The sequence below is a fragment of the Stegodyphus dumicola genome, chromosome 6 (genome assembly GCF_044657685.1).
Source record: "Stegodyphus dumicola isolate Sdum_Otavi_A_Nest chromosome 6, ASM4465768v1".
Taxonomy (NCBI): Eukaryota; Metazoa; Arthropoda; class Arachnida; order Araneae; family Eresidae; genus Stegodyphus; species Stegodyphus dumicola.
In genome coordinates this window covers 73991010-74018406 of record NC_140773.1, presented here as the reverse complement: position 1 = coordinate 74018406, position 27397 = coordinate 73991010, and the positions used below count along the sequence as shown (strand labels likewise).

The 27397-nt window shown below is 35.3% G+C and overlaps 1 protein-coding gene across 2 annotated transcripts in view; it reads right to left on the bottom strand.

Moving 5' to 3' along the window:
• Positions 1–27397, bottom strand: part of LOC118186453 (protein FAM151B-like) — an 84141-nt gene that overhangs the window by 40340 nt on the left and 16404 nt on the right. Inside the window, exon 2 of one of the 2 annotated variants that reach the window (XM_035356555.2) lies at positions 26148–26310. The exons of the other annotated variant lie outside the window; for it this stretch is intronic. Coding sequence (XP_035212446.1) covers positions 26148–26168 — 21 coding nt within the window. The 5' untranslated portion in view covers positions 26169–26310. The remainder of the gene's footprint in view (positions 1–26147; positions 26311–27397) is intronic. 2 annotated transcript variants of the gene reach the window in all.

Here is a 27397-nt window from a genome sequence, read left to right as displayed (position 1 = left end):
AATATTGCATATAATAACCAATAAAACATTAATTTAGAACTCAAACAACAAAAATCAGCATTTTCAAATTTTCGCAGGACCAGTTTCGATGGTTTTACCGAACCATCATCCTCAGCTGCAAAAGCGCAAATGAACAGGTAAGATAAAATGATTAGATAAGATAAGAAAGCTTGGACAGGAGATAAGCTACTGGCGCCATCTGTTGATGAAAACAGAACTAAAACATAATTTCTTTAAAGGCTAAAGGCAAAAGATGGATTGGAATTAGGGTCGTTAACTAGAACTTCTCGGTTTTAAGTTCTATGTACGTCTGATATGAAAATATATAAAAGCATTTTAATATGAATGAAATCAGTTCATTCCTTTCCAAGCAACAACTAATTCGTATATAATTCTATTATTTTCAAACCAGGAAACAAAAACTTTTGACACTTCAGGTATGCATATGATGTCCTGATTTAAATTTATATTAAATATAACAACTTTTTCTCAACATCAATAAAAGAAGTAACGTAGCAATAACATATCGTGTCAATTATCCTAACCTGAAATAAAAAAAAGTTGCCAACAGCAGCTATTTATTTCAAATGCTCAGAGTAACGAAAAATGTTCGACATACTTTGACGTCACACGCAACCGCGTGCTTTCTTCAACGTCAGAATAGCCCACCAGTGGCCGAGCGGTAAAGATGCTGAACACTGGTAGTTCGGTCCGAGGTTCGAATCCCGCGAACGGGCTGGTTGCATGGGCGTTTTCGTGGTTTTTCCCATGTGTAACGTGTATACGAGCCAGTTTCCCTTAGAAAGTCCTCCACGAAGGCATCCCTCACTTTAGGCAGATAGCCTTCGTGTGCTTTGCCATAATTAAATAATCCAATCCAATCAGACGTCAGAATATAACCTTATATAATAATAATATATTTAATGTTGGCAATATTATAACGTTTTCAGAGTTTTTAATGCAGATCTCGGCCGATTAAAATGGTACGAAAATGAGAATAGTCGAAACTGCTTTCCACGAAATTTTGAAATCCAGGGATACCTTTCTCGAAACTAATGTCCCAGCCGTTCCGGAGGAAATGATGCCACTAACAAACAGACGTGCATAGATTTTAATAGTTTAGATGGGGAGTTATAGTCCTGAACTTAAAATCATGAAACAAACAGCCACGTAAGTGGGCAATCTTTAAATATTTATTACAGATTAAAAATATATGAAAGTTAAGTTCTTGCAGCTTTGCTGTCAAAAATTTTACTTGTATGCACTTATTTAGGTAGCAGTCATTATTTATGTATACTATCAGTTCGTTCAACTATGTCTTTAAGTAAAATTACTGTTTTGATCCTCAGTAGACACTAAGTTAAGTATTAATTCAAACTAAATAAATAAGTTCTTATAGACACATAGACATAGGCGAGTTACAGTTTAAAAAAAAAAAAAAAAAAAAAAAAAAAAAGTACCCTCGGTTAAATTCTTGTAGTTAATGCTTGCTTAATCAACCTCTTGCTGGTTGTTCTTGCCTAACTTTGAACTTTCACAGCATACCTCCGAAATTGCTTAAAATGTTTGGTTTAATTTAATTGATTAAGGCAAAGAACGTCACAACTGTCTTAGAGAGGAGTTGCCTTCGTGGAAGAGTTTCTAACGGAAATTAGGTCGTATCAGCATTACTCATGAGAAAAACATCGGAAACGGCCTGGACTATTGGCCAGGATTTGAATTCCAGCCTATTGGCCAGATCAAATTACCAGTGTCCATCGACTTTATAAGATTTGAGAAGTCTTTCTAATTAACTAAATACATGTATCAAACACTCATTATCAAACGTTACATTAGCTGTGATGAGATTAATAACTAACCGTGACAGTAACAAGCACACAAAAATTGTAAATCATTAATTTTATTTTATTTTTCTCCCTATTTTTGAGTTCAAATCAAAATAAAAAAAAGCAAAATAGCTTTCAACCACCTAGTGGCTGAAAGTTTCCTCTACTTTCAATATTACAATATTATATAAATAACTCTTGGGTAAGAAAATCTAATATAAATTAAAACACACTTACCAACCCAGTCTAATTTTTAATCGAACACTGGCTTCTCATGAAAGACAAACAAAGATCTCCGCTACAAGTAATGAAGTTGCGATTCTTCTCAGTTTAAACTACGCTGATTGCTCATAAGATTTACATATGGACTCGGTGTGTACATTACGATACGAGGAAAGGTAGAATAAACTTTTTTAACCCTTAGTTTGTAAGGTTTTACTTTATTCTAACCAGTTATTTTTAATTTGACTTTCCCGTTTCTCCTGATTTCAGTTTCCTGCCGGAATGTAAATTTTATATAACGTAGATGCAAATTTTAAACGTTTTTGAGAAGCAATATTTAAGCTGCGTTGCAAGAGTTCAGAAAGAGTAATAGCGGAATTAGTTCCGATGTTTACGCTGCGAGTTTGAAATTAGCTCTCTAGTTCGATGTCTGACACCTTTCAGTTTATACTGATATTTCTCGGCTCGGCATTGCTGTGTGCAGTCGATTTAGCGTTAGTTAAGCTAAGGAGCCAGTCATTAGATTATCTTAATTTACAATTGGATTGTTCCATTCTTATTTCTGTTACGTAGCCACAAGTGGTGGGGATTTGTGAGCGCGAAGTGCGTGCATCTATTTTAATTTAGATTTAAATAAAAAGGTTATTTAAACCTTTCATCTGCAGTATTTATAGGCATAGCAAGAATTCGGTACTTAGTCTTCGACGTGGGGTTTAAGAGTGTATGCACGCAAAGAATACATTAAGACCCTATAAGTTAAATGAAATGTCACTACTGTACCACTCGGCCGCTGATTAGCCTGTAAAAAATATTAATCACTTAGTAATTCAGATGAGATATGTTGTATATTAATCACGTAGGTTTCATCTCACACCACCCCGCTCTTTAGCTCTAAAGAGAGTGATGTGATACAGAAAAAAAAAGGGGGAAATCTAAACAAGGTAACTAACTGATCAAATTCCACTAGTTACAACTCCAAATAAAACCTTCCAGACGTAGATAATGATTTACACGATTTCAAAATGTTTATTTTACATTATGAGAAAACTTTACGTGAAAATGTATTCGTTCATGACTAAATAAATCGCATTAGTTGAACATCATACCTAATTACATTCTTTGTCTGGTGAAAATTTTCTTTTTTTCTTTGCGAATAATTTTTTGGTAACTTGTCAGTTACTTATCCAAAAGAAATGTAGAATGCAAACTTGGCAAAGAAAGACAATAAGTATACAAGTACAGATATTTAAGAGTCAATGTCTTCTCCTATCTTATCTGCATTTATATTTAGTTATAAAAATTTGGCTTCCGGGAAACAAAGTGCGAGTATGCAAACAATGTTTTTAGTTTTTTAAATTTAATATCGCATAGCAACAGATGGTTAAAATGTAGACAAAGCAACACAAATATCTGCTTATTTAATCAGTGCATATCTACTGTATCTAGAATGTATACATGAAATTTTCTATTGCTATACCTCTCTAGTACAACACTTCTCGATATGCTGCGGTTTCGTATATAATTCGGATGTTGTGTAAAACCGTATAAAATTAACATCGACCCAGGGTAGTAGACCAAATAATAAAGTTATGATTCTTCAAATGCGAAGTTTTATTATGGCACCTTGATTCAATAGCGTTAAATAGAAGACTGGATTAACTTAGTCAGGTTACGGCAAAGCACTCGACAGCTATCTGCCTAAGGAAGTGATACGTTCGTGGAAGATTTTTAATTTAAACTGGCTCATCATTCAAATCACACATATGAATTACTTGCATGAACACAGCTCTTTCGCAGTTGAACCCAGGTTTAACTACCAGTCTTCAGCGGTTTTACTGCTCGGCTGTTAGTGGGCTTAACAGGCATTAGAAATTGTGGTTACGTTTGAGTTGCTTGGTTTGTTATCTGAATACAGCAAAGCATGCAAGGGTCATCCGCCTAAGAGGAAGAATGTCTTCGTGGAGGATCTTCTAAGGCAGCGTTTCTTAAACTGTGGGATCGCGGGACCTGCAGCAGGGTTCGCCAAAAATTTTAGCAGTTTTGATATTTCTTAACTTATTATAATAATTTTACAGTTACCAAAAATTTTTACGCAATGTATCTAAAAATAGATAAAGATATAAGACAATACGGACAAAGAAAAAAACGAAAATGTTTCGACGGATTCTCTTTTTTAATATAATATTTTCCTTGCTTTGCACGTGACGCTGTCATTTCTTCTGTTACTTATTTAAAAATTTCACATTGTTCTATGCCTTAAAATTAGAAATTAAAGTTAATGACCTAAAATTGCAATAGTATATATTACAATACAAGTGAAAAAAAATGACAGTTTCACTCACGCGTGTGTCGAATTTGCGCAATACTTATGGGGTCCCACAAAATTTTTGTAAATATTATGGGGTCCTGGGGGTCGCGAAAAAATCTCAGTGATAAAAAGGGTCGCGACTGAAAAAAGTTTAGCAAACCCTGTGGGAAACTGGCTCATACTCACTTTACACAGTGGAAAACTATGAAAACTAACCAAGCAACCAGCCGATTCGCTTTTGATTCGAGCCCAGGACGAATTACTAGCATTCAGCAGTCTTTAATTATTCATCCACTGACGGAGCGGAGTTGCTTGGAAGTCAGAAAAAGAACTTTTATTAAAATCATGCAGTTGTGTGTCATAAAAACCGTAATTTCAATAGAACATGTATAGGTCAATTTCGACAGTCAAAATTTTAGAAATGTTTAGCAAGAAATGGTCATAATAATCCAAATAGAAGTGAAAAGATAAATTAATCAAAAAGCAAATTTCTGAAGATTATGTCAGAATGATTTTCCTTCTGTGATCTGAAACGCAGTTTATGAACAAGTGACTTAAAAATGAATGCATGTAAATTTGAAACAAGAATTATAAGAATAAAAATGTTTTGCTCATTTTGCAAGAAGAGTACTTTGTATCATTCAGGATTTATTTTGAAAAATAAAAAATTTTGGAATCTTAATGATACAGATGAAGAATAATAATTAAAGTATAGTAATGATGATTAAAATAAATGCAAGAAAATTAAAATATAAAATCTATGAATGATAAGAACGTTTGTCTGACAGAAGATATGAAAAGTTACCTAGAATTTTATTTGTTTATTTTATTTAAACAAATTAGCTTTTCATTTATAAATACTTAAACAAATTTAGTCAAAAACACGAAATTTGGATTAGACTTTAATACTTCATATTTACGCTGTGCTTATGTGAGTACATAAACCAACTGAAGTTTTCAGTTTTTCAACATATTTCTCTATGATATTTCAACATTAAAAATAAAAATCACATTTTAAATTAATAAACAATGAACGATAACTATGCGAAAAAAATTCACATGATCTATTATTGTTATGGGAAGATATTTAAAAATACTTCTGCATGTTTTGTTTTCATTTTGTCTTCTCACACTGCATTATAAAAATGTGATTAACTACCAGAAGAGAAGAATGTTTCAAAATTTAAAGCTCTCTCAAATAAATAAGCAACAAAACAAAAGAAGAAATTTAAAAGAAATGGTAAAGACAGAACAAAAACTGCAAAAAGGAATGGAAAATACAGAACAATAACTGCAGTCTAATAATAATTTGATAAATATAAATATTTTTTACAATTTTATACGTGTCTTTTCCTGTAGGGCAAGCATCTCTCACGAAAACTTGTTTGAAATTTGCAAAAATAAGGAAACAAACGTGCTTGACAAAGGAATGCTGCAGATGGGAGCAACCTATGACAAGTTTTGCGAAAAACACCTATCAAGATTTATACACATCAAGCTTGTTTGTTTTTCTACCTTCTAATGCATTTCATTATTATGATAACAACATCTACACTTGTACAAGCCAGAAGAAAGGAGGGGAAATAAGTCGGAGAAAACACACTTGCAAAACAAAAACTGAAAAACTCGCTCAAAGAGTAATAACCTCTCCAACGGTTGTCCTTCGCAAACAAACGCAAGATTAAATGCATTGAAAAAAAAAAGGCATTTCACCTTCTGGTCTATGTTATCTTTGTTTCTACTGCTCTGTGGCAGAAGACGAATAATCCTTCGCTACTTGTGATGGATCTGATGGATTGTCTTTTTGATACTTGAGACTTCAGTGAACAACATTAACTGTAACCGTGGTATTTTGTCTTGCAGTCTTCGAAAGGAAAATCTTTTGAAAGTGTGCTTGCTCTCTGTAATAACTGTATTAGCTTTGTTATGTATAGCTCAAGCAGTAAGACATGGAATGCAAAATTCTTTTTTTTTTAATAGAAAGCAATAGCGTAGTTATATATTAGTTATAAAATAGCGTAGTTATAGATTGTTAGGTTAGGTTACTTGAATACGGCAAACCCCGAGGGCTATCTGGCTAAGATAAGGTATGTCTTCTTGGATTACTTTCTTAGGACCAAGGCGTTGGCTTTCGGAGTACCTTTGCTTAAAACAGCAATTACCTCCACAACTTCGTTAAGAAAAACTGGAAACGGGTTTGCATTCAAGTTACGCGTTACGCTTGAGGAAAACGACGAAAACCAACCATGCAGCCAACCCACTGGCTAGATTTCGAACCTAAACCAGGTGGAACTACCAGTATTAAGCTGCCTTAACACTTGGTCATTGGTGAGGCAGTTATAAAAGACTTTATTTTTAACGCTTAATTTACAGTTCCTCGTCACTTTCTTTTCTTCCCCCCTCTCCTTCTTTCTTTTTTGACAAAAAAATAGCAATGAATAAATATAATAATATTCGCTACTTTAGAATGGCACTTCGAAATAAATTTAAAACTGGTAACATTAAATATTTGTTCTCTTTCTTACCTGTACACCCCCGCCCCCCCAAAAAAATAAAGAGTACATTTCTTTGTATTCGCATCCCTGAAAATTTCACTTAATATTGTCATATTTCCATGTCTTTCATGCTCCTAATTTGAATAAAAATTTATGCAATTATCAAGGGTCACAAAACACAAAGCAAGCAAGAAAAAAAAAAAAAAAAAAAAAAAAGATGCAGGCATACACTTTTTATGATGCCTGCGAATTTTATGCTATTGCTATACCATACTATAAGAAAAAATTGCTTCTTTGAATTGCTATCGAAACTTCCATCCCTTCTTAAATGTGATTGCGAAAAACATTAATTTATTCAGTGATGTTCGAATGTTAAGGAAAAAGAATGCCGTTAAAAAAGCTGAAAAAGACAGTGTTCTTTGATGCATGCAATGTTTACGGAAAAACCGTTTTAATATATATAGCATCTGCTTCTCTCTCTCTGTCTCTTCTCGTCACACTGATCTACAACACGTGTGCCCCGCGGGGAAGTTGAGTGAGAGTGATCCACTTTTCCTCACAACCTACCCCTTTTCGAAAAATTTCCCGCGTTGTTCACATGTTCACATGGGCGGGAAGTTCATAATTTTAAAGACGTCACTACGTTGAACTTCCTTCCTCTGTTGGTTACTTTCGTCTCGAAGATTACGACAGAGAGTTCGAAATAGCAAATCGTCCGTTGTCAGCTTTTAAAATTATTCGCTCGAGCAATGACTGGAAGTCGATCAGACAAGTAAGGTTACGTTACATTCACCTTGATATCCCAGACGTCCATTTTTGTCTTTCCGTCTATTCTTGGGGAAAGTTCTTTGTGCGTGTCCTGAATGAGAAACTACATTCTTCAACCTCCATAAATTGATCGTTGCTGGTAATTACCGATAAGAGGAAGATATAAGGATCATAAGACGAGGAACGTCAAAACCGTGAATTTGACTTTATCTTTTGCGCTTCATTTTCATTTACATCAGTTCTCTGGACTGCTTTTCAATTTTTGCATTACGGCAAATACCATATGACTAGTACAAAATTATTGTATTAAAACCGTACCTCGAAGTTTTTCAAACCCGAAAGCATGTCAAACCACCAAATGCGCTTTTCTTGAAACAGTTTTACAGATTTGTGATGTTGGCGATGATCGACGACAGTTTACATCTTTATTAAAATATGCTAAGACAGATAAGAAATTTAATTGCAGGACCTACCTGACAGAAAATAAATTTCATTATTCTATAAATTATACTAATAAAACATTTTCATTTGTTGAAGGTTTGGGTTTCCTTTTACACGCATGCGAAATACACTGGTGTGCAAAAATTAAGGACGAGACGGTTTTTTCAATATAACTTTGTACAAAAGCTTTCCAAATCAACACATTTAATACCGTAAGATCTCCAATACGTAAGGACATGAGTAATGTAAGCAACACTTACTAAAAGAGAAATCAGAAGGATAAAAAGAAGCTTTATTGAAAAAGTAGCATGGAGCGCAATGCGACCGAAGGCCGAAACATCCCTGTGATGGGTGTCCAGCAAGAAACATCAGGTCTTTAATAGGGGATATGATCTCCCATCACTGCTAGGCAGGTTTCACAGCGTCTGCCCATGCTGAGAATGAGGGTGTCAATGAGTTGTTGAGGCATTGCTGCCCATTCGTCTTGCAGCCCCAATCGAAACTCCGGAATCGTTACTGGTGGTAAGGTACGAGCTGCCAAGCGTCTGCCTAGAAAATCCTGTACATGCTCGATGGGATTGAGATCCGGAGATCGTGCCGGCCAATCCATACGTTCAATATCCTCACTCTCTAAGAGCTGTTCGGCAGCTACTGTGCGATGACATGGTGCATTGTCGTCCATGAAAAGGTACTGCGGACCCATAGCGCATCTAAAAAGACGCACATATGGAAGAAGAACCTCGTTACAATAACGGGTCCCGTTGACTGAACCTGCGTCGAAGATGTGAAGGTCTGTACGACTACCAAGCATGATGCCTCCCCAAACGAGAACACCGCCACCTCCATACCTGTCCCTTTCAATGATGTTCGAGGGATGATTGCGGCTTCCCCGCTCTCTCCAGATGAGTATGCGATGAGAATCGCTACTCAGACTGAATCTGCTCTCATCTGTAAAGAGTACTCGTCTCCATTCATTGTCTCTCCAATTCCGGTGTTCCCGGCACCACAGAGAACGCCTTCTCCGATGGGCAGGCGTTAGAGGTACACACCGTACAGGGCGTCGTGCAAACAGACCACCACCGTGCAGTCTTTTGGTCACGGTAAAACGCGATATCGGTCGTCCAGTCGCCTGTGTCGTGTGTCTAGCGATTTCTCCCGCTGTCTGCCGCCTGTTTCTTCTGGCCTGTAAGGAAATATACCGGTCATCTGCGGGTGTGGTTCCTCGTGGACGACCACTACTAAACCCCCAGATAGCTGTTCCTGTAGTTTGAAATTGTCTCCAAAGTCGTGAAACGATGCTGTGAGCAATTCCGAACTCTGCAGCCACACTTTTCACACTGCGGCCTTCCTCCAACTTCCCAATGATTCGACCTCGGGTAAAAGCATCCAGATGTCGTCTAACAGATTGATTATTCGCCATTTCTCGCTGAGGCAGCAACTCGGTGTGATTTTAACTGCTATACGGCGTGCAATCTCTTTGCCAGAAATACTGATCTTACACCGACAACATGCTTTATACCACTCAGACACTCCCCCATTACGTCAACCTGGATATCTGCGCATGTGCTACCGTACATCACCTTACTTAATCTCCTGATTGGTCTTTCTGTCCGCTCTGCCTCTTCGTTCAGCTGATATGCTAAGTTTTCGACTTCGTCCTTAATTTTTGCACACCAGTGTATTCGTATGTATGAAAGAATTATTTCATTTGTTTTGGTCCACTTTTTTTTCTTTTCACCAACCACGGGAACTGAGATTTTTAACATGACGGCGATTAAGCCGAATCGTTATATTTTGATCACTTCTCCGTTTTGATGATGAATTCCTCGAGGCATAGATCCGAGGTTCTAAACTGTTCCCTTGCCATTAACTTCTCGAGAAGGCTGTTGGTTCAACAGTATATTAAGTGTCTCAAGCCACCATATTAACAGAGTACGGGCCTTTCTCCGCCCACCTTTTTTCCTCCTCCAAGTGTTCAGTCACACACACACACACACACACACACACAAAAAAAAAAAAAAAAAAAAAAAAAAAAAAAAAAAAAGAGTTGAAGCTGTTGCACCGAAAACATTTCTCGATTCTGAGTAATCGGCGCTAAACGAATAATTCTTAAATTTGTCAATAATAGCTTTAATGTTTGAATGCGAAAACTCATCGCCAAAATGTGGCATTTTCATATTAGTGAAAAGGATAGCTTCCAATGAAATTCGGTATTCGTGAAAAATCTTACTACTCTATATACATATCAGACAAGAGAACTCTTGCCTTTCCCAGGAGCAGCAACACAAACATTCACAAATTTTGATGATGGCCAATTTCACCTTTATTCTCTCACATTTTCATGCAAAATGAAACAAGTCCAGGAAATCTTTGCAGCTATCTCGTGCAAACATTTCTTTACGCTTCAAATGATAACAAATAATATATAAAATGCATTAAAATGAGTTGCTGATTCAACCTTTCATACAGCTTTGAATATGATCTGGAGTTTAATTCTTTACAATATAAATTTCAGTCTGTGCTCTGAGAAATAAATGTAGAAATTCATCCAATAGGTAGTAGTAACGAAATTTTAAATTACGTTAAGTTTACTAATAACAGATTAAAAATATTTTCGCATGCATGCCCATGAATTGCTAACATTTATGATTTAATAATCTTGAATCTATCAATAATTAGATATCAAAGAACTCGTATTTTGTCTTATCTTACTCAGTCGGTATTTTGATTTTCATTTCAAGATTTAAAAACTGAAAAATTTGAAAAGATTTAAACGAACAAATGATTCAAAATTAATTTTAATTGGAAATCACTTCATACGAATTTTAAACATATTGTTGTATTAATTAGTCGATGGTATGGAAAAAAAAAAAGAAACTGACAAAGCTTCGTTAAGAATTCAACTTTAAATCAAAGTATAACTTCAAATTATTATTATATCTTTGAAAATATGCCAGCTAAGGTTCATTTAAAAAATAAAGACACTTCTGTGAATAGTTATAAACTTTACATTAAATAATGACAGTCGATGATGAAACAAAGTCCAGTTTAGAAACTCAATCTCCCGCTAAATCGTCGTTAACCATTATATTGGCAATGTTCAAGCTTTTATTTATTTATGATCGTTACACAAATTTAGTTCTCCGTCTCGGATAAAATTTTAACATTGCAGCTTACAAAACACTTGTCGTACATAATGACAGTTTTAAACTGTTAGCACATACCTATGGTTTTATAAATACATTTTATTAGTTTGATCTCAAATCAATGATGTATTTTTCACAAATTTTAAAAATGCTTCAGCTCTATGGTGATTAATCAGGTTATTAAATCGTTGATATTGACCACTTTATCTTTATTCATTGTAAGTATGATATCGCAAAGAAATCTTTTGTTCATTGCAGAGCATGAATTTTCAAATGTTTCACTTCTGCATTTCTCCGATTCCATCTTGATATGTTTATTCGTATGCTTTACATGACTGAATTATCAGAATGTTGTTTTCATGCTCTATGCAGCTGTAGATTTTTTCACGGAATCTCGACAGTGAAAAGATCTTTGACTCAGCTGCTCTACTCAATCCCTTCTGAGAAGGCCCACCAGCGGCCGAGCGGTAAAATTACTGAACACTGGTAGTTCGGTCCGAGGTTTGAATCCCGCGAACGGGCTGGCTGCATGGGCGTTTTCGTGGTTTTCCCCTTGTGTAACGTGTATACGAGCCAGTGTCCCTTAGAAAGTCCTCCACAAAGGCATCCCTTCCCTTAGGCAGATAGCCCTCGTGTGCTTTGCCGTATTCTCAATACACCACCACCACCACCACCCTTCTGAGAAGTCCTTATCACAGTGAACAATGAACTTCCAGATCCCATTCAACTTAGAGAATTATTTATTAAAAGTTTTTAAATAACAAAGTTTTTAAATTTTCCTTGAACATTTTTTTAACTTCTGAAGGCTGAAAAATAAAAGTGTCATTTTCCTGCAGACGCACAAGTAAAAAAGTGAACAGTTTATCGTCTGCTTTCTTTTAAGAAAAGAAATTTAATTGCAGGCCCTACCTGAGAGAAAATAAATTTCATTATTCTATAAATTACACTCAATTCTACAAATTATACTTTGAAAGAACGGAAACCTTAGATATAGCCAACCAGCAGCTGAATGACAGCATTTCACTGAGAAGTGTCCTTTAAAAGATGACCTTGTTAAAGGAAATCCGCTGTTGCAGAATTTTATTTCCGCGACTTTCGAAATCGTTTTCTTGAGAATGGAAAAACAATTTTCTCATCTTATTTACGCTATTTCGAAGAAATCGTTGTTCTGATTGATATCAATAAAACAAATTTTAGCGACGATCTTTAAATAAATTAATTATACAGATTTAAATGTCGAATAATATGCAACGAAGAGAAAAATAAAAATCAATCGATCCATTAAAAAAAATTAAAAACTGGAGAGAATAAAACTGAATTTATATATATGAGTAACATAATTTAAATATTTAAATAAGCATTATCTTTAATTTTTAAACATATAGCATTATGTGACGTGAACGAACCTTTGACCCAATTTAAAAGTAAAAGAAACTTTCTTCATTTTGGCAAAAATTTTTAATTAATTTTAAGAGAATAGTCTTCAGTACTGAATTTTGTAACTATGATATATAAAATAGTATCAGTGGGAGAAATGAGACAGTAAATGTATCAGTGTGATAATTATGATAGATGTGACTTTCAGTGTGATAATTATGATTATTCAGTGTGATAATTATGATAGATTTATTCAGTGTGATAATTATGATAGATGTGAATCTAGTAATATCACATATATCACTGATAAATATTTAGTAGAATAAGATAGCAAAGAAACTCTTATATTAAAAAGAAAGTGATGAATCAATGCTAGAATATTGTAAATCCTAATATTAATTTTTAGAACCCCTTTAAACCTTTCTTCACTTAGAAGACTGCCTCTTATATATTTCAGTATATGTATACATTAAATCTGTAAATGCCTGAAAAATCATCTGTTTTAAATGGTATCCCTAATTTTTGCCGTTAAGGGGCTAACTCATATATTTCTTATATAATAATTATCAAAATGCACTGCGCAAATTCTGGGGGAAGAAATCTCTAAAATGTATGGTAAACTAAACAAAAATCAACTTATTCTGATTTTAGCTTAACAACATACAATAATTTTGCCTATAAAATCTAACAAACAAGTTAGCAAACGAGCTTCAATGTCTCAAAATTCTTATGTTTCACGTTCCAAATGCACGTTCCAGAACTATAACGTTAAGCATTCAGAAGATTCTTAAAAGAATAATGTAAAAACAATAATATATATAGGTTACAGGAAAGAGATAAATGTTAAGGAATTAATATTAGTTCTCATATTCTTACATTTCAGGCATAAAGCATTTCGTTTATGTTTTCTGAAATTAATTCACCCCCCCCCCCCACACACAACATAAACACACATTGCCTGCTCTTGCGATGTAAGTGGTTAGTACTTGTAACTGAAAAATCCGTGTTTTGAATCCCGACTAGAATACATTTCATGTCTAATAATCTACACAAATTATAACAAAATTCTAACACGGCAGATGAGCCTAGCTAATCAATGAAATTTAATTGTATGTGTATGTTTACTGAAATAAGCTTTAAACCTGTCGTAACATGGATTCTTCTTCTTCAGTATTCAAAGACTTATAAGGTATTTTCTCTCTCCTTTCCAAGTGCCTTCGTGATGTAACTGATGATGACTCGCGGATGATAGCACATCTGGCTAACAATCGAGAGGTCCGGTATTTGAGCCCCGGCGAGTGGCTTCAAAGACGCCCAAGGTCTCGCGTTGATAATGTCACGTCTAATAAACCTATCACATAACGATAAACTAAAGTCATAAACCTGTGATGTCTTCTGCATCGATAAACCTAATGACTCTACAGATTGTGAAGTCGGCTTATGAATAATGAATGAGTTTAATATTTTCTTGATTTCCACGACCTGTAACGTGAACTTGTATTCATGTTGCATATAATGGAAAGACAATTTTCCTCAGAAACGTTTTCACAAGTGCACTTCACCTAAAACAAATAGCTCTCAAATGCTTTGCTATAATAAATAAGCAATCGATTAAAAAAGCCTATTTGCCTTTGAATTTTTTTGTGCAAGCATCATTGAAAAGTACGGATATTTATTTCTTTTTCTTTTGAAATAAAAGACAATTAAAATAAGTAATTGTTTCCAATTTAAATTTTAAGAGAATGCTGTCTTGAACAAATAAACTTTGACTGAGTTTTAACTGTTAGTTATAAAACGACCATCACAATAAATTTAGCGCACATTTTTAAACCCAATTGCAACTTAGCCTCAAGGTCTAACATAAATTGTACCGAAGCTTCAAAACCGAGTGTAGTGAAACAATATAACTCTCGTTTCGAATGAATCCCGATGTATAAATTTAACGAGTTTCAAAACTTTTCATTACAGGTATCTTCCTCCCCAAATCTAGCAGAAAGAACGTTCGTTCACCTACAACGGAAGAGTAAGAATAGGAAAGAAAATAAAAAGGGGGAAAAAAGTACATATACACACTGCTATAGACATTGAAAAAAAATGGGAACACAACAGTCCCAGACTTCCGTGAATCCGCGCTCTTAAAGGGGAGGTTTTTTTTTTTTTTTTTTTTTTTTTTTTTTTTTTTGAGGATGAAATTTCCTTATCGGAGACCACGCTCTTCGATTCAGCACCTGCCTTCAATCCCCCCTCCCTCTGTATTCTTCCGCTTCTTTGTTGGCAAGTGGACACATTATCCTTTATCGTTTGCTCCGAAGTGTGATCCAAGGCTTTTGTTAGAGCGATTCATTCTCCTGAGGAATCTTCGCACCAAATAAAACCATATTACGGGCGTAGGTCAAGTTAAAATGAGTCATTTTTAAGTCATTGAACTTCTATGAGATGAATACATGGAAGTTTGGGTTTTAATTGTACCTAAGAAACAATTAGAACAGACAACTTTTTAATTTGAATTTATTAAACAAAGTGTTTATGTTTTTATATCGGCCAGTATATTTTATCTTCTAACAAGAAGATTCGAAAAAAGCAAAACTATAATTACTTCCACATTTTACAAATATATCTTAGACGCTTTTTACGATTATAGGAGTATTAAATTTAACTAGTCTGCAAAGAAAATGTCCTAGAGCTGTGGTCCCCAACCTGTGATCTGTGGAGCCCTAAGGTCTCCGCGAGCATTTTCCGAAGCTCCATGACATTCTCAGGTAAATTAAATTGTAGGCTAACTGTTTATACAACAGAAATAATTTAGCTTTACTGTAGTACTACAATTACCTCCCTCCAGGGATCGATAGAGGTAATCCTCTTGCGTACTGACTAGTATCTGTACCTAGGCATCCTCAGCACCGGGCGAACATAAGTTGTCTTTACAGGACTAGAACCATCGATCACTCAGTGTACGTTCAGGCTCGGCAGGAACCGTCCTGGTACTGTCTTGTCTGCTCCCTGGCTGTGGAGGCCCTCTAAGTTCGGTGATCTACGGACTCATGGCGGCTAGCAAAAGACCACCAGATAGGCTTGGGGCTGATAGGATTACTAGTGGCAATGAAATGGATGACCCTGACTATTCTACTCTTCTGTTTCAAGTAATAAACTTAAACTTCAGGACTTCATCAAAAATCGTGATTCCGACAATAGTTTCAAGAAACATAAAAAGCTAAAACATACGATAAATTCTTCCAAAATTCCTACCGAAGAGGAGCTCTTAAAAAATTAACGAAAAATTTCAGTCCAGTTTTCCACATCTAATAATCATTCAAACAGAGTGCTTAGAAAAAGAATTAATGGCTTTTGAAAAAGAACACATTCAGGGTAAAGAAAATTCTGACACAGCTAACACAAAACTCTCAAAATGGAAAACTGCCATAAAAACTTCCAAACTTAATTCTGAGAAATATGAAGAAAAGGAAATCACACAAACAAAGAGATTCTCCGCTTTAAATATAGATATAGAAGTTGCTTTACTAATATTACAAATCAAGAAAAAATACGACCAATGGTCATAACTAAAAATAATCCGAAACGGATCTGAATTGATAAGATGCTACAGGAAACTTGTAAAGATAATTTTGAAGCTGAAATGTAAAATGAAGCTATCTACCTGCAAGCAAATAGCGAAAATACATTTTTACACCTAAGAAATGAACTCGGAATCCACAATTAAAGTCATACTCAAAATTATTCCAGGCTCCGTTACAGAAGCAAACATTTTTCAGGATCTAGAAAGAAGAAATTTCTAAATAATAAAAGTAAAACAGTTCTCTAGAAAACGAACGAGCAAAAGATTTACCTTCCTATCTATTTACTGGAGGTATAGAGAAATGCAAACGGTGAAGCCATACATAAACTAAATAACGTCTTTAATTTCCATGCACACATCGAAAAATATGCATAAAAAAAGCGACCAATTTAATGCTTTAATTGCCAAGAATTTGCACATTCACAACTAAATAGTTTTAAACCTGTTCGCTGCTGCAAATGCATAAAAACCATAGAAACAATACCTGCAATATTCAGCCAGAAGAAAAACATAAATGCTTATTCTGCTCTATAAATCATGTAAGTTCGTGATTCATATAGACGGTGCAAAGATTTCAAAGTTTTAAACAAACCAAAGAACAGGCCAGCTCTTCCTTAAAAAGAAGACTTACATTTCTCACAAATAGTACTAATGAAGAACCCACAACTTCAAATCTAAAATATAGCGACGCTCTTAAAAAAAAAAAAAAAAAAAAAAAAATTTACCCGAAGAATGAATTACCGACACTTTGCAGATTTTTAAAGACCCTAAAGTCCTCCAATTTATGAATGACATTACCAGGTAAAATAAGATTACAGGGGAAATCTGTTTAACATCGAAGTAAATGGTTATTTCGCTAAATTGGCGAGATATCGCCAAGCTGGCAACGGTTTGGCCATTAATTTTTGTCACCAAATTTGGCGAGAAATAATCAAAAGTCCCCAAACTTCGCAACATTTGGCACGGTTTCTGCATAGATAATTGTTACTCTAACTAACAACAATTGATCGATATATGTAACTGCAATTGTCTCCGGCTTTTACATGTAACATTAATACTATATGCGTACCAATAATTTCGAGAAATGGAAGATACCAGAGATTTTTTTATGGCCGGGAGAAAACTATATAAGACAGGAAAGAGGATCAGCTCTCAGTTCATAGACGACTACGGAGTATTGAAATAGCTCCGTGTTATCTTCGCTCTTTAGATGCGCTTTGCATTTGATTGTGTTTAACGTTCTTTGTAGTTTGAAGTATAACTACTGATTGTACTCTGTGATAATGTAAAGAACTGTAGGAATATTTTTGTGGAAAGTTCCAGAACTGTGAAGTGCTCTTTTCGGTAAAATAAATTTTATCAGGCTCTGATCGGTTCTATACGCATTCAATGTATTATGAATCCGTAGGCATGCAACAATTTTTGGAGACGGGATTGAATGCCGATGCCAAGAGCGATAGAGACCAACTAAAAAAACTGTTGACAGTACTTGCTGCATTTAAAGTAGAGATGAAAGCTGTTCCATCTCTTTCTTTAAGATAAGTAAAGATGGAAACTAGCCCAGAATCCGTTAAAGAAAGAGATGAAAGCTTTTTAAGAAAGATGGAAGCTGGCCTAGAATCCGTTAAAGAGAGATGAAAGCTGTTCAAGAAAAAATGGAAGCTGCCTCAGAATCTGTTAGAGATGAAGCTGTTCTAGAAAAGATTGAAGCAGGTCAACAGTGAAAAAAGAAATTACTACCATAACAGAAAACAAGCTCCAGGGTATGGAACGCAGACACGATCGAAAACAAAGTTGGGGAAATTGAAGAAAGTTTCTGCTGTCGAACATCAAATCGGTGAAAGAATTTCTGCTGTCGAACCACTAATCAATTACAGAATTTCTGCTGCAGTTTCCAATGACGTTAACAGCTTCAAGAAATCCATAACTACACCAGGAAATAATTCTGACACTTTTGAATTCCTAGCCATTTCTTCTCATGCCCCTCTAAGGATATCCATGTATGATGGAAAGACCTCCTTACAAGTGTATAAGACAGTTTTCTGTAGTGCCGGAATCAAATGGATGAGATTCCCAAGCCTGCCATCTCGCTGCTTCTCTGAGAGAGATGCAGCTGATATCCTTCAAACTCTGCCCGAAAACCAGAGGCTAGACGTCAAAGATCTATCTGACGCGTTGGACCTGCGCTTTGGCGAGAAGTGTTTAAAAGACTAGTTTAGCAGACTTCAGTTAAAATCTCGCCAACATGAAAACACTCCAGAAGATTGCTACAGATATGGGAAAGGTATCTAAATTTGCTTTATTGGACTGCTCATAAAAAACAAGGGAAATCCTCTCGCTGCAGTATTTCACCGATGGCATACGGAATGCTGAGATAGAGAAAGCTCTGCGAATGGTCGATGTAAAGGATTTAAAGAGCTCTTTAGTGTACGCCCTGAAATTGCAGGCAGCCCAGCAAGAAACTGGCACAGACCGCCACCCATTAAGAGCTCCTCAAGTCCATGAGACACTGGATCAAATGACTACTCGTGTAGACGATTTAGCCAGGCAAATCAATGCCTTCAGGTGGAATAGGAGTGGTAGCAAATTGACTCTAAAGTGCTGGAGCTGCTGTGATCAAGGCTACGTATGAAGGAACTACACAACAGCCCACGATACAGAAGAAAAGAGCGCTCCCCAGCAAGGACGCGGGAAACAAATTAGTGACCATCTCGCGAAGAGAAGGTTGCGGTTGCCAGACAATGAAAAGCTCCATCTTAAATCATTTGAGATCTTAGCAATGACTGGAAGTAGTAACGGACTTTCATTATGGGACATATCAATGGAGTTCCTTGCAGTATAACCATCGATACTCAAGCGAGTGTTATCACCATCCAAAAAGAGTTACATCAATAACTGGAAGGCAAAATCGTCTGGGCACCACCCTGCGCTACCCTGCAGACTGTGTCCGGTGATAAAATCGAAACTGATAAAAAATTAAACGCTAATATCAGGTTTCGAGGTACCACCTACCATCACAGGGCATATGTAGCAGATATTACTAACTCGTATTGGTTTTTCTAAGGAAGCATAATTTTTCGTTGGATTTTAAAAATAACGACCTCTAAGGACATAACCTTTCTTTCTGCCTATAAGGACATAACCCTGTTTGAAATTAAAGATGATAGAGTTAAATACATCCATAAAATCATAGCTCAAGACGATATCACAATGCCAGCAAGAACAGAATTTTTACTTCCTGAATCCATACCTGAAAAAAAAAAAATTCCAGTACGGCATAATAGAATATCCCAAGAACTGTAACAGCCTAAAAGCCAGTACTAGTAGCCTCAGTACTCGTCGACCTATCGAAAAGGGTCATCACGGTGACAGTTGTAAATGTCAGTAATAAAGAGATTGTCATTAGGAAAAGCGAAGTGGTTGCAGCATGTAGTTCAATGACGTGTGTTAAACGAACCAATAGTCCGCCAATTTCTGTGTCTTCGGAGATCCTAACATTGCAATTATTATAGAATACACAACTCCGCGATAAAGAACGGAGTGAAGTAGAACGTATCATTCAAGAATTTCAAGATATTTTTCCTGCTCATATTCTCACGTAAGTCGAACCAGTTTGTCTCAGCGTAGAACTGATAGTGGAGTTTATCTTCCGATCAAGCAATATCCAAGACTTCTATTGGACATACAAGAAACAGACGTTAGCGAGTCATCAGTAAGTCCTTGGATCGCTCCCATCGTCCTGGTCAAAAGGGACGACTGTTCAACTAGATTCTGCGTTGATGATGATATTTTTTTTCACTGTTGCATTTTTTAAATTCAATATCAGAGAAAGACATTTTCCCATTATGCGTAGAAATTTTCTGATCAGGAAAGCATTAGAAATAAGTCAGAATAGAATTTAAATAAGTTTTAATTTTTTTTTTAACTTGGAAATGCACTGAGATAACTTTGAGCTGAGCAACCATCTAAATCCACCATCCCTTAATGAGCAGTCGCTTTTGACATGTATAATGCAAATCTATTTGGTGCTTATTTTTATCTCCATTTGTTTAGCATTTTAGATTTTCTGATTCCATGAAGTTATTTCATTTACTGTAGTTTAATCAAAATTAACACTTTTCTCAGGTTTCCACAAAAACAATCGCCCCCTCCTCTAAAATACTTCTAAAAATTGATAAATGGATAAGTTACAATCTGTTTTTTAATTGAAATTAAGAATTATTTAAATTTTTAAAGTATGCCACTAAATGTTTTAAAAAATGAAATACTATTTGCATCATGTACCAGTCTCCTGAAATTAGCTATTACAACTGCTATAGCCAATAAATAATATTTGAATTTCTGTTTTAGTATATTACAACTTAAAGCTGAAGTATTTAAGCATACTAAAATAACTTTCTTTCCTATCTCTTAAATTTTGTACATGAAATGATTCTTTAATAAATTATGATAATATTGTGAATAAATCAAAAATATCACTTCTTAAAAGAAAAATTGGAAAGTACACCCAACAGGTTGCTAATAAAACCTAAACAAATTCTTGAAATATGCAGAAACATCATTTTTAAAGCCTTTAATGTGTTAAATGCATTTAGATTTCGAACTATTTCTTAATGATTTTCTGTACTCAGTAAATTACGGATATCATCTTTATAACTTTAAAACAAAAAAATTAACAATAGCGAAGCATTTCATTATAAATGTAACATATTTTTACTGGAAAATACATGCACGGAACAGCTTAGAAACACGTACGTTTCGCTGCCGTAATGCAATGTTTTGAAGTTACAAACATGGAGGCCGCTTGTTCGGTGGAGTTTCATTCCCCGATAGTGGAGGAAACTGCGAACCCTCCCGCCTTCAATTCTAACCTCCTTGGTTCTCTGGGACTTCCATATTCGAAATAAGGATACAGCATTGGATTTCCAGGTTTGGCGTACCTCTTCAGTTACATTCCGATCAAGGAAGGAATTTTCGGCAATAATTTTATCTCAGCTGTAATTAAAGAACTACGCAAGTTACTCGGCATCCACAAACCTCAAATGACACCTTTACATCCCCAGTCCGTTACCCCTCTGCTTAAAAGCCTATCGCAGCGCTGTCCACGAAACTACCAGCCATTCCCTATCCTGGATGCTCTTCGGTCGTGGCCTTCGTCTGCCTTGTGATCTGTTGTTTGGCCGCCCTCCTAATGCCCCTTATCACCCAAAGAGAACATTCGTCAACTCGGCACAAGATGTGTTTATGGAATCGGATTCGACGAACGGACTGTGTCCTAAACTACATACCTAAAACTATATAAGATCCTCCCTGGGACGGTCCTTACACGATCCTAAACAGGCTAAACGACGTCGTAGTACGGATCTGTAAGTCATTAAATTCTAAGCCTAAAGTCTTTTATTACGATAGGCTATCCCTTAACTATGGCCACACTATGTAATCTCCATAGTGTATATAATGTAAATAATACACTAAGACCATGGTCCTATTTGCATACAAAACTGTAAATTTATACATTTATTTACTAATTTAATGTTTTATTTGTTGTGTGTTATTTATTGAAATTATCATAGCACTGATTTTTCCTTAGTTGTAAGTATGACTTCCTGTCCAGGGATTGTACTGCCCGGGACGTGCAGTCTTGGGAAAGGAGGCAATGCTAACAATTTTTGCATATAATTTTAAAGAAGTTACAGTTATAATATATTTTACATGAAATTCTGAAGAGTGGAAGCTCTGCCAGAAAAATAAGATTACATGGGCAAGTCTGTTTAACATTGAAGTCAATGGATATCGCACTAAACGGGCAAGATATCGCCCAGCTGGCGAAGGATTTGGCGACTAATTTTTGTTGCCAAATTTGGCGAGAAACCACTAAAAGTAACCAAGTTTGGCGACATTCGGTCTCGTCCCTGTATAACTTATTGATACTATTGTAAGGATCTTAAGTTTTACTAACGTTTATTTTATTTTAAATCTTTACTATCACTTCTTATTTTCTACTTCCGGCCAGAATTAAAAGCTTTAACTTATTTATGCAAATTTGTCTGGCGAACGCCAAGTACTTAAGTTGTGGCTTTTTGCCAAGCAAGAGAGAGGAAGGAGTTAGTAGAAGCAGGCCGCTTGCCTTAGCAGTTTTTACTCGGTTGCTGGTTGCCTTCCAGGCCAGAGGTTTAATCCTCTTAATAATTTTAAACGTATTGTAGTGTTAACAGTTCTCTGTACTACATACGGCTTCCTGTTAATATACGGCCAATCTTCCACGTAGGCCCTTGTTAGTTACTCCAAAGTTAAGTTAGAGTTTAGTTAATATTTTTATATTCTTACGTTCAGACCACAAGTGGTTGCTCTCTGTATTCCGAAGTCCGGAAATCATTGTAAAGAGTGAAAAATAAAGGGTTTCGTATACCCTTCCTATGTATCTTGTCTACTTCCCACATTTATTGAACATAGCTTTAGTAAGCTCCCTGTTCCGAGTCAGGTTCTTGAATGTTCCCAAAGCAAGTAAGGCGGAACATTGAACCTGATAAAACAAACTCTTAAAACAACAACAAACTAACTTTTATTGATTCAGAAGTCAAACAACAAAAATCAGCGTTATACCTACAAAATTTTCACAGCCTACAAAATTTCACTGTGAAAATTTTGTAGGTATAACGCTGATTTTTGTTGTTTGACTTCTGAATTAGTATTTATTCGGCGTGTTATTGTGTCTTAATTAACTTTTATTGTTTAACTATTATTATTAACTTTTATTGTTATTTATTTTTACGAATTGAGAGGATTTCCTCCTATTTATATGATTTTAAAATCGCGCGCGAGAATTTTCTAGTACTTTCTCGAAATCAAAAAGAGATATTTATTAAATGTTACATGCACGCGCTCTTATATTTTCAATTTTCCGACTTAGCTTTCTTTTAATATTCGTCACGCGCTGCTGGGAAATGAAACCATTTAATTTACAATTCAACTAACATTAGCTATTTAAATACCAAATCCGTAACACTGCCCCCTTCCCAAGGACTGCACGTCACGGGCAGTACAATCCCTGGACAGGAAGCCAAACTTACAACTGTGGCATAAATACAATAAACAACATAAATACTAAATGCAATAACTAACTTAAACAAATCAAAGGCTAAGTACAAGTCAAATCAAATACTAAATACAAGTCAAATCAAATACTAAATACAAGTCAAATCAAATACAAAATACAAAACAAATACTAAATACACATTTAGAAACAAAAAGGACCATGGTCTTACACTATTTACAATTGTTTACATTGCGTACTATGGCCATAGTAATGAGCTAACCTGTCGTAACGAACGGCTTTAGGTTTAGAGTTCTAGAGTTCGAAGACTTACGGATCCGAACCACGACGTCATTCAGCCTGTTTAGGACTGTGTACGGACCATCCCAAGATGACTGTAATTTCGGACAGAGTCCCTTCCGTCGAGTCGGATTTCACAACCAAACCTTGTCTCCATCGTGGAATTGATATTCAGTAGCTCTTGTGTCGTATCGGGTCTTCATCTTCTCCGTCGCCAAGTTGTCTCGCTCTCGTGAAAAGTTGGGCATCACTTTAAACCGGACCTGCAGATCTTGAATATATTCCTCAGGCGATGAAGGAGCATCCGGAGGACGACCAAACAAGAGATCACAAGGCAGACGAAGGTCACGATCGAAGAGCGACTGTGATGGGGAATAGTCTCATGGACAGCACTGCGGTAAGCCAGTAAAAACAGTGGTAATTTCTTGTCCCAGTCCTGTTGGTTTCTGGAAACCACTAATGAGAGGTTATTAAGGATGATTCGATTGAATTTCTCTACCATGCCGTCTGACTGGGGATGTAATGGCGTCGTTTGGGTTTTGTCAATGCCGAGTAGTTTGCAGAGTTCTTTGGTTACTGCCGACGTAAAATTCCTTCCTTGATATCAACTAGGACCCTTTAAGATATCAACAAGGAGAAATCTATGATGCTCTCTTTGTAATATCCGAAGATGAATGCTTTTCAAACGAAATGCAACATGAAGCACGAAGTCTGTGTACCAAAATCAAGGATTATAAATTTATTTGTTCCTTGATAGTTTGGCACGATTTGCTTAACAGAATTAATCCTGTCAGCAAACAATTGCAAGAAAAGGATTTGAGTGTTACACTAGCCTTAAAGGCAATAAGTAACTTAAATACATTCATTGAAGAATATAGAAGTGATATCAATAACAAAAGTATTCTTGAGAAAGCCAAAGAACTTAGTGAAGAAGTGGATGGCGAGCTACAATTTAAAACTGTTGAAGAAGTCCGAAGAAGGAAAAAGAAATGTCATTTCGATTACGAACATGCTGACGAATTTCCTCAATGTCCAGAAGAGAAGTTTAGGGCAAATGTCTTTTTTAGAATTTTGGATACTGCTTGGACATCATTAAACGAAAGATTTGATTCAATGAAAAATCACTGCGATAATTTTAGTTTCCTGGGTAATTTATCAGAAATCGATAACGCAAATTTGAAAATAAAATGTGAAAAATTAGAAAAATTGTTACAGTGTGGTGACAATAAAGATATTAACGCAGAAGAACTCTATGACGAAATAGTAGCTTCGAAAGACATTTTTACAGCTGGTATGAATGACTCATTCGATATTTTGAACTTAATTGTGTCAAATAATATGTGCTTCCTGAACTTGAAGATCGTACTGAGAATACTACTTAGCATTTCTGTTAGTGTTGCTAGTAGCGAAAGATCATTCTCCAAATTAAAATTGATCAAGACATATTTACGTTCAAGTATATCGCAGGAAAGACTCATATATTTAGCTTTGATTGCCATTGAAAATGAAATCTGTTAAGAACTAGATGCGAAAGAAATGATAGAAAAATTTGTAAATATGAAATGCAGAAAAATAAATTATTCTCAATAAATTATTAAAATCAATTTCAACAAATGCTTTCTTCAAAACTTCCTTCTCCTATACAAAAATTTAGAAAAAGGGGGGGGGCGACTTCAGGTATTTTGCAGGCGGGCGCCGGATAACCTTGCGCCGGCGCTGGTTTCAAATTTTATCGCCCTTAAGCAATATCGCTCCTGTTACACGGGCTCAGGGGCGGTCCTACAGAAACTTGAAGCACTATCAGTAAAACGGGGTGGACATACTATGTATGGAGCCCGGCATCTTGTTCTTCGTTTCGGAAGTGGTAGAGCCGCTGAATATTCGTAGTTCATCCCGAGTTGAGTTGTGTTAAATGTGATCTACGCAGAGCCGCTCTGACGGCCAAGCTAAATAGACTTCTAAACTGACGTGTTGTATTTGTGGTTTAACTCATGCGGCAAATTATAAGAAATGTTTAAAAAAAAAAAAAAAAAAAAAAAAAAAAAAAAAAAAAAAAAACTCTTAAACCAAAATCCTACGACAAGCCCAAGTTGACCTAGGTGGCTGAGCCTCAGTCACTTAGCGAAGATGTAAGTTCAGTTATTCAAGAAAAATTTATCACGGACTCGAGCAGATCCACCTAAATTTGCGTAAATTCGTAGAAAATACTGATAAACACTTCAGAAACTCTATTGGAAATAAGAAAAATACTAAAAATTAAAATCTTCAAGAAAAGATTCCATCTAATCCTATTAACGCTTCTATAAAACCCAAAGCAAATGGAAGACATTCTAAACGTAATTCTTACAGCATCTCCTCTGCATTAGAAATATAATCAAGAAAATTAACAATATCACCATTCGAAAGGACATCAGGAGAACGGATTAGAAACAGTTTTCGTGTTTTTCTCACATGTAGGATGAATACGAATTAGTTTTCCCCAGAATGACTTAAAATGAAGACTTACCTACATTTCAGTTAGATCTCGCATGCTTCATTGCAACTGAAACCAACCAAACCTTTTTTCTCTTGATTATCTGCTAACATAGCTTACAAATATTCTTTCGATAAATGACAATTTAGAAAAGAATAATAAAATGCTTCTTAAAAGTACTTACCAATGAATTAACTGGATACATGAGATCTTTTCCTGTGTGGTTTGTTTTCAAGAAACCACACGAGGAGGTTGACTACAGTACACAATAAACCAAAATCCTCTCGTCAGACGCATTCATTTGCAAAAAAGAGTTTCTGCAATCAGATGCGAAGACCATACACTATCTGCAGAAAGAAGCAACGTCTTATTACAGTGTTAGAATAATTGTAAAAAAAAATTATTTTAATAGTTACACTTTCCTGCTGTGAGGGGTTATTAGCACAAAGGGGACTTTTAGTCTCGAAATGAGATTTTGATCGGTTCACTATAAACGGCATATCGCTTTTCAAGTTGTTGCCAGTTAATATTATCGCCCGGTATTATTTTTAAAGAAATTAAATAATGAAGAATCTGTGTCTATGTGTATATTTTACCCGAATTATGAAAAACAATGGTACCAAAATCCATCAAATTTTGAAGCACGTAGTCTTCCATCCGAACATATGCACCTGGAAGACCGAATTTTGACTTGAATTTTGAATTTGACGAATTTTTTTTATTATTTATTTCAGTTTTTGGAAAATTTTAATGAATTTTTTATTAAGAAACTTAACGATTTGAAAGCGAGCAGTGAAAACACTGTACAAAATAAAACGTTTTTATCTCCTGCACGCGAGATTATCTATTGGGAATTCTAAAGATATGCTGTTTTTAAATATTTTGTAAGTTTGCTGTTGAACTGAATTTTATGTCGCGTAAGTACGAAAAATATGATATTTAATAAATAAAGTAACATAAAAAATTAAAAATAAAAAGACAAATCTTTTTTTTTTTTTTGTTAGATCGCACTAAGAAAACTTAGTATTTATTATAAACCAAGAAAAAAATATAAAAATGTATGCCAGTACTTAACAGTGCACCGGGAATTCTAAACATATGCTGCTATGCAGTTTTTAAAAATTTTATTAATGTTAACGCTAAAAAGCTAAAAAAAAAAAAGAAAAAAGAAAAAAGAAAAGAGTGGGTTAGCAGGAATGAGTACAAAGTACAACAGCAGACTGGTAGATTGCAAGCTCAGCGAAAGCGTAAAAGAAAACCTTGACAAACTCTTTGGGAGACCGTTAAAATCTGAAATCTATCAGTGGTTTTTTTTTTTTTTTTCCCAGATTTGTCTAGACATTCATGTATAAAATTTGTAAACATCAAATTAGTGTAGAAAATATTTCATTATCAATCTATCTGAATTTGATTCTCTTGATTGTCATTTCTAAG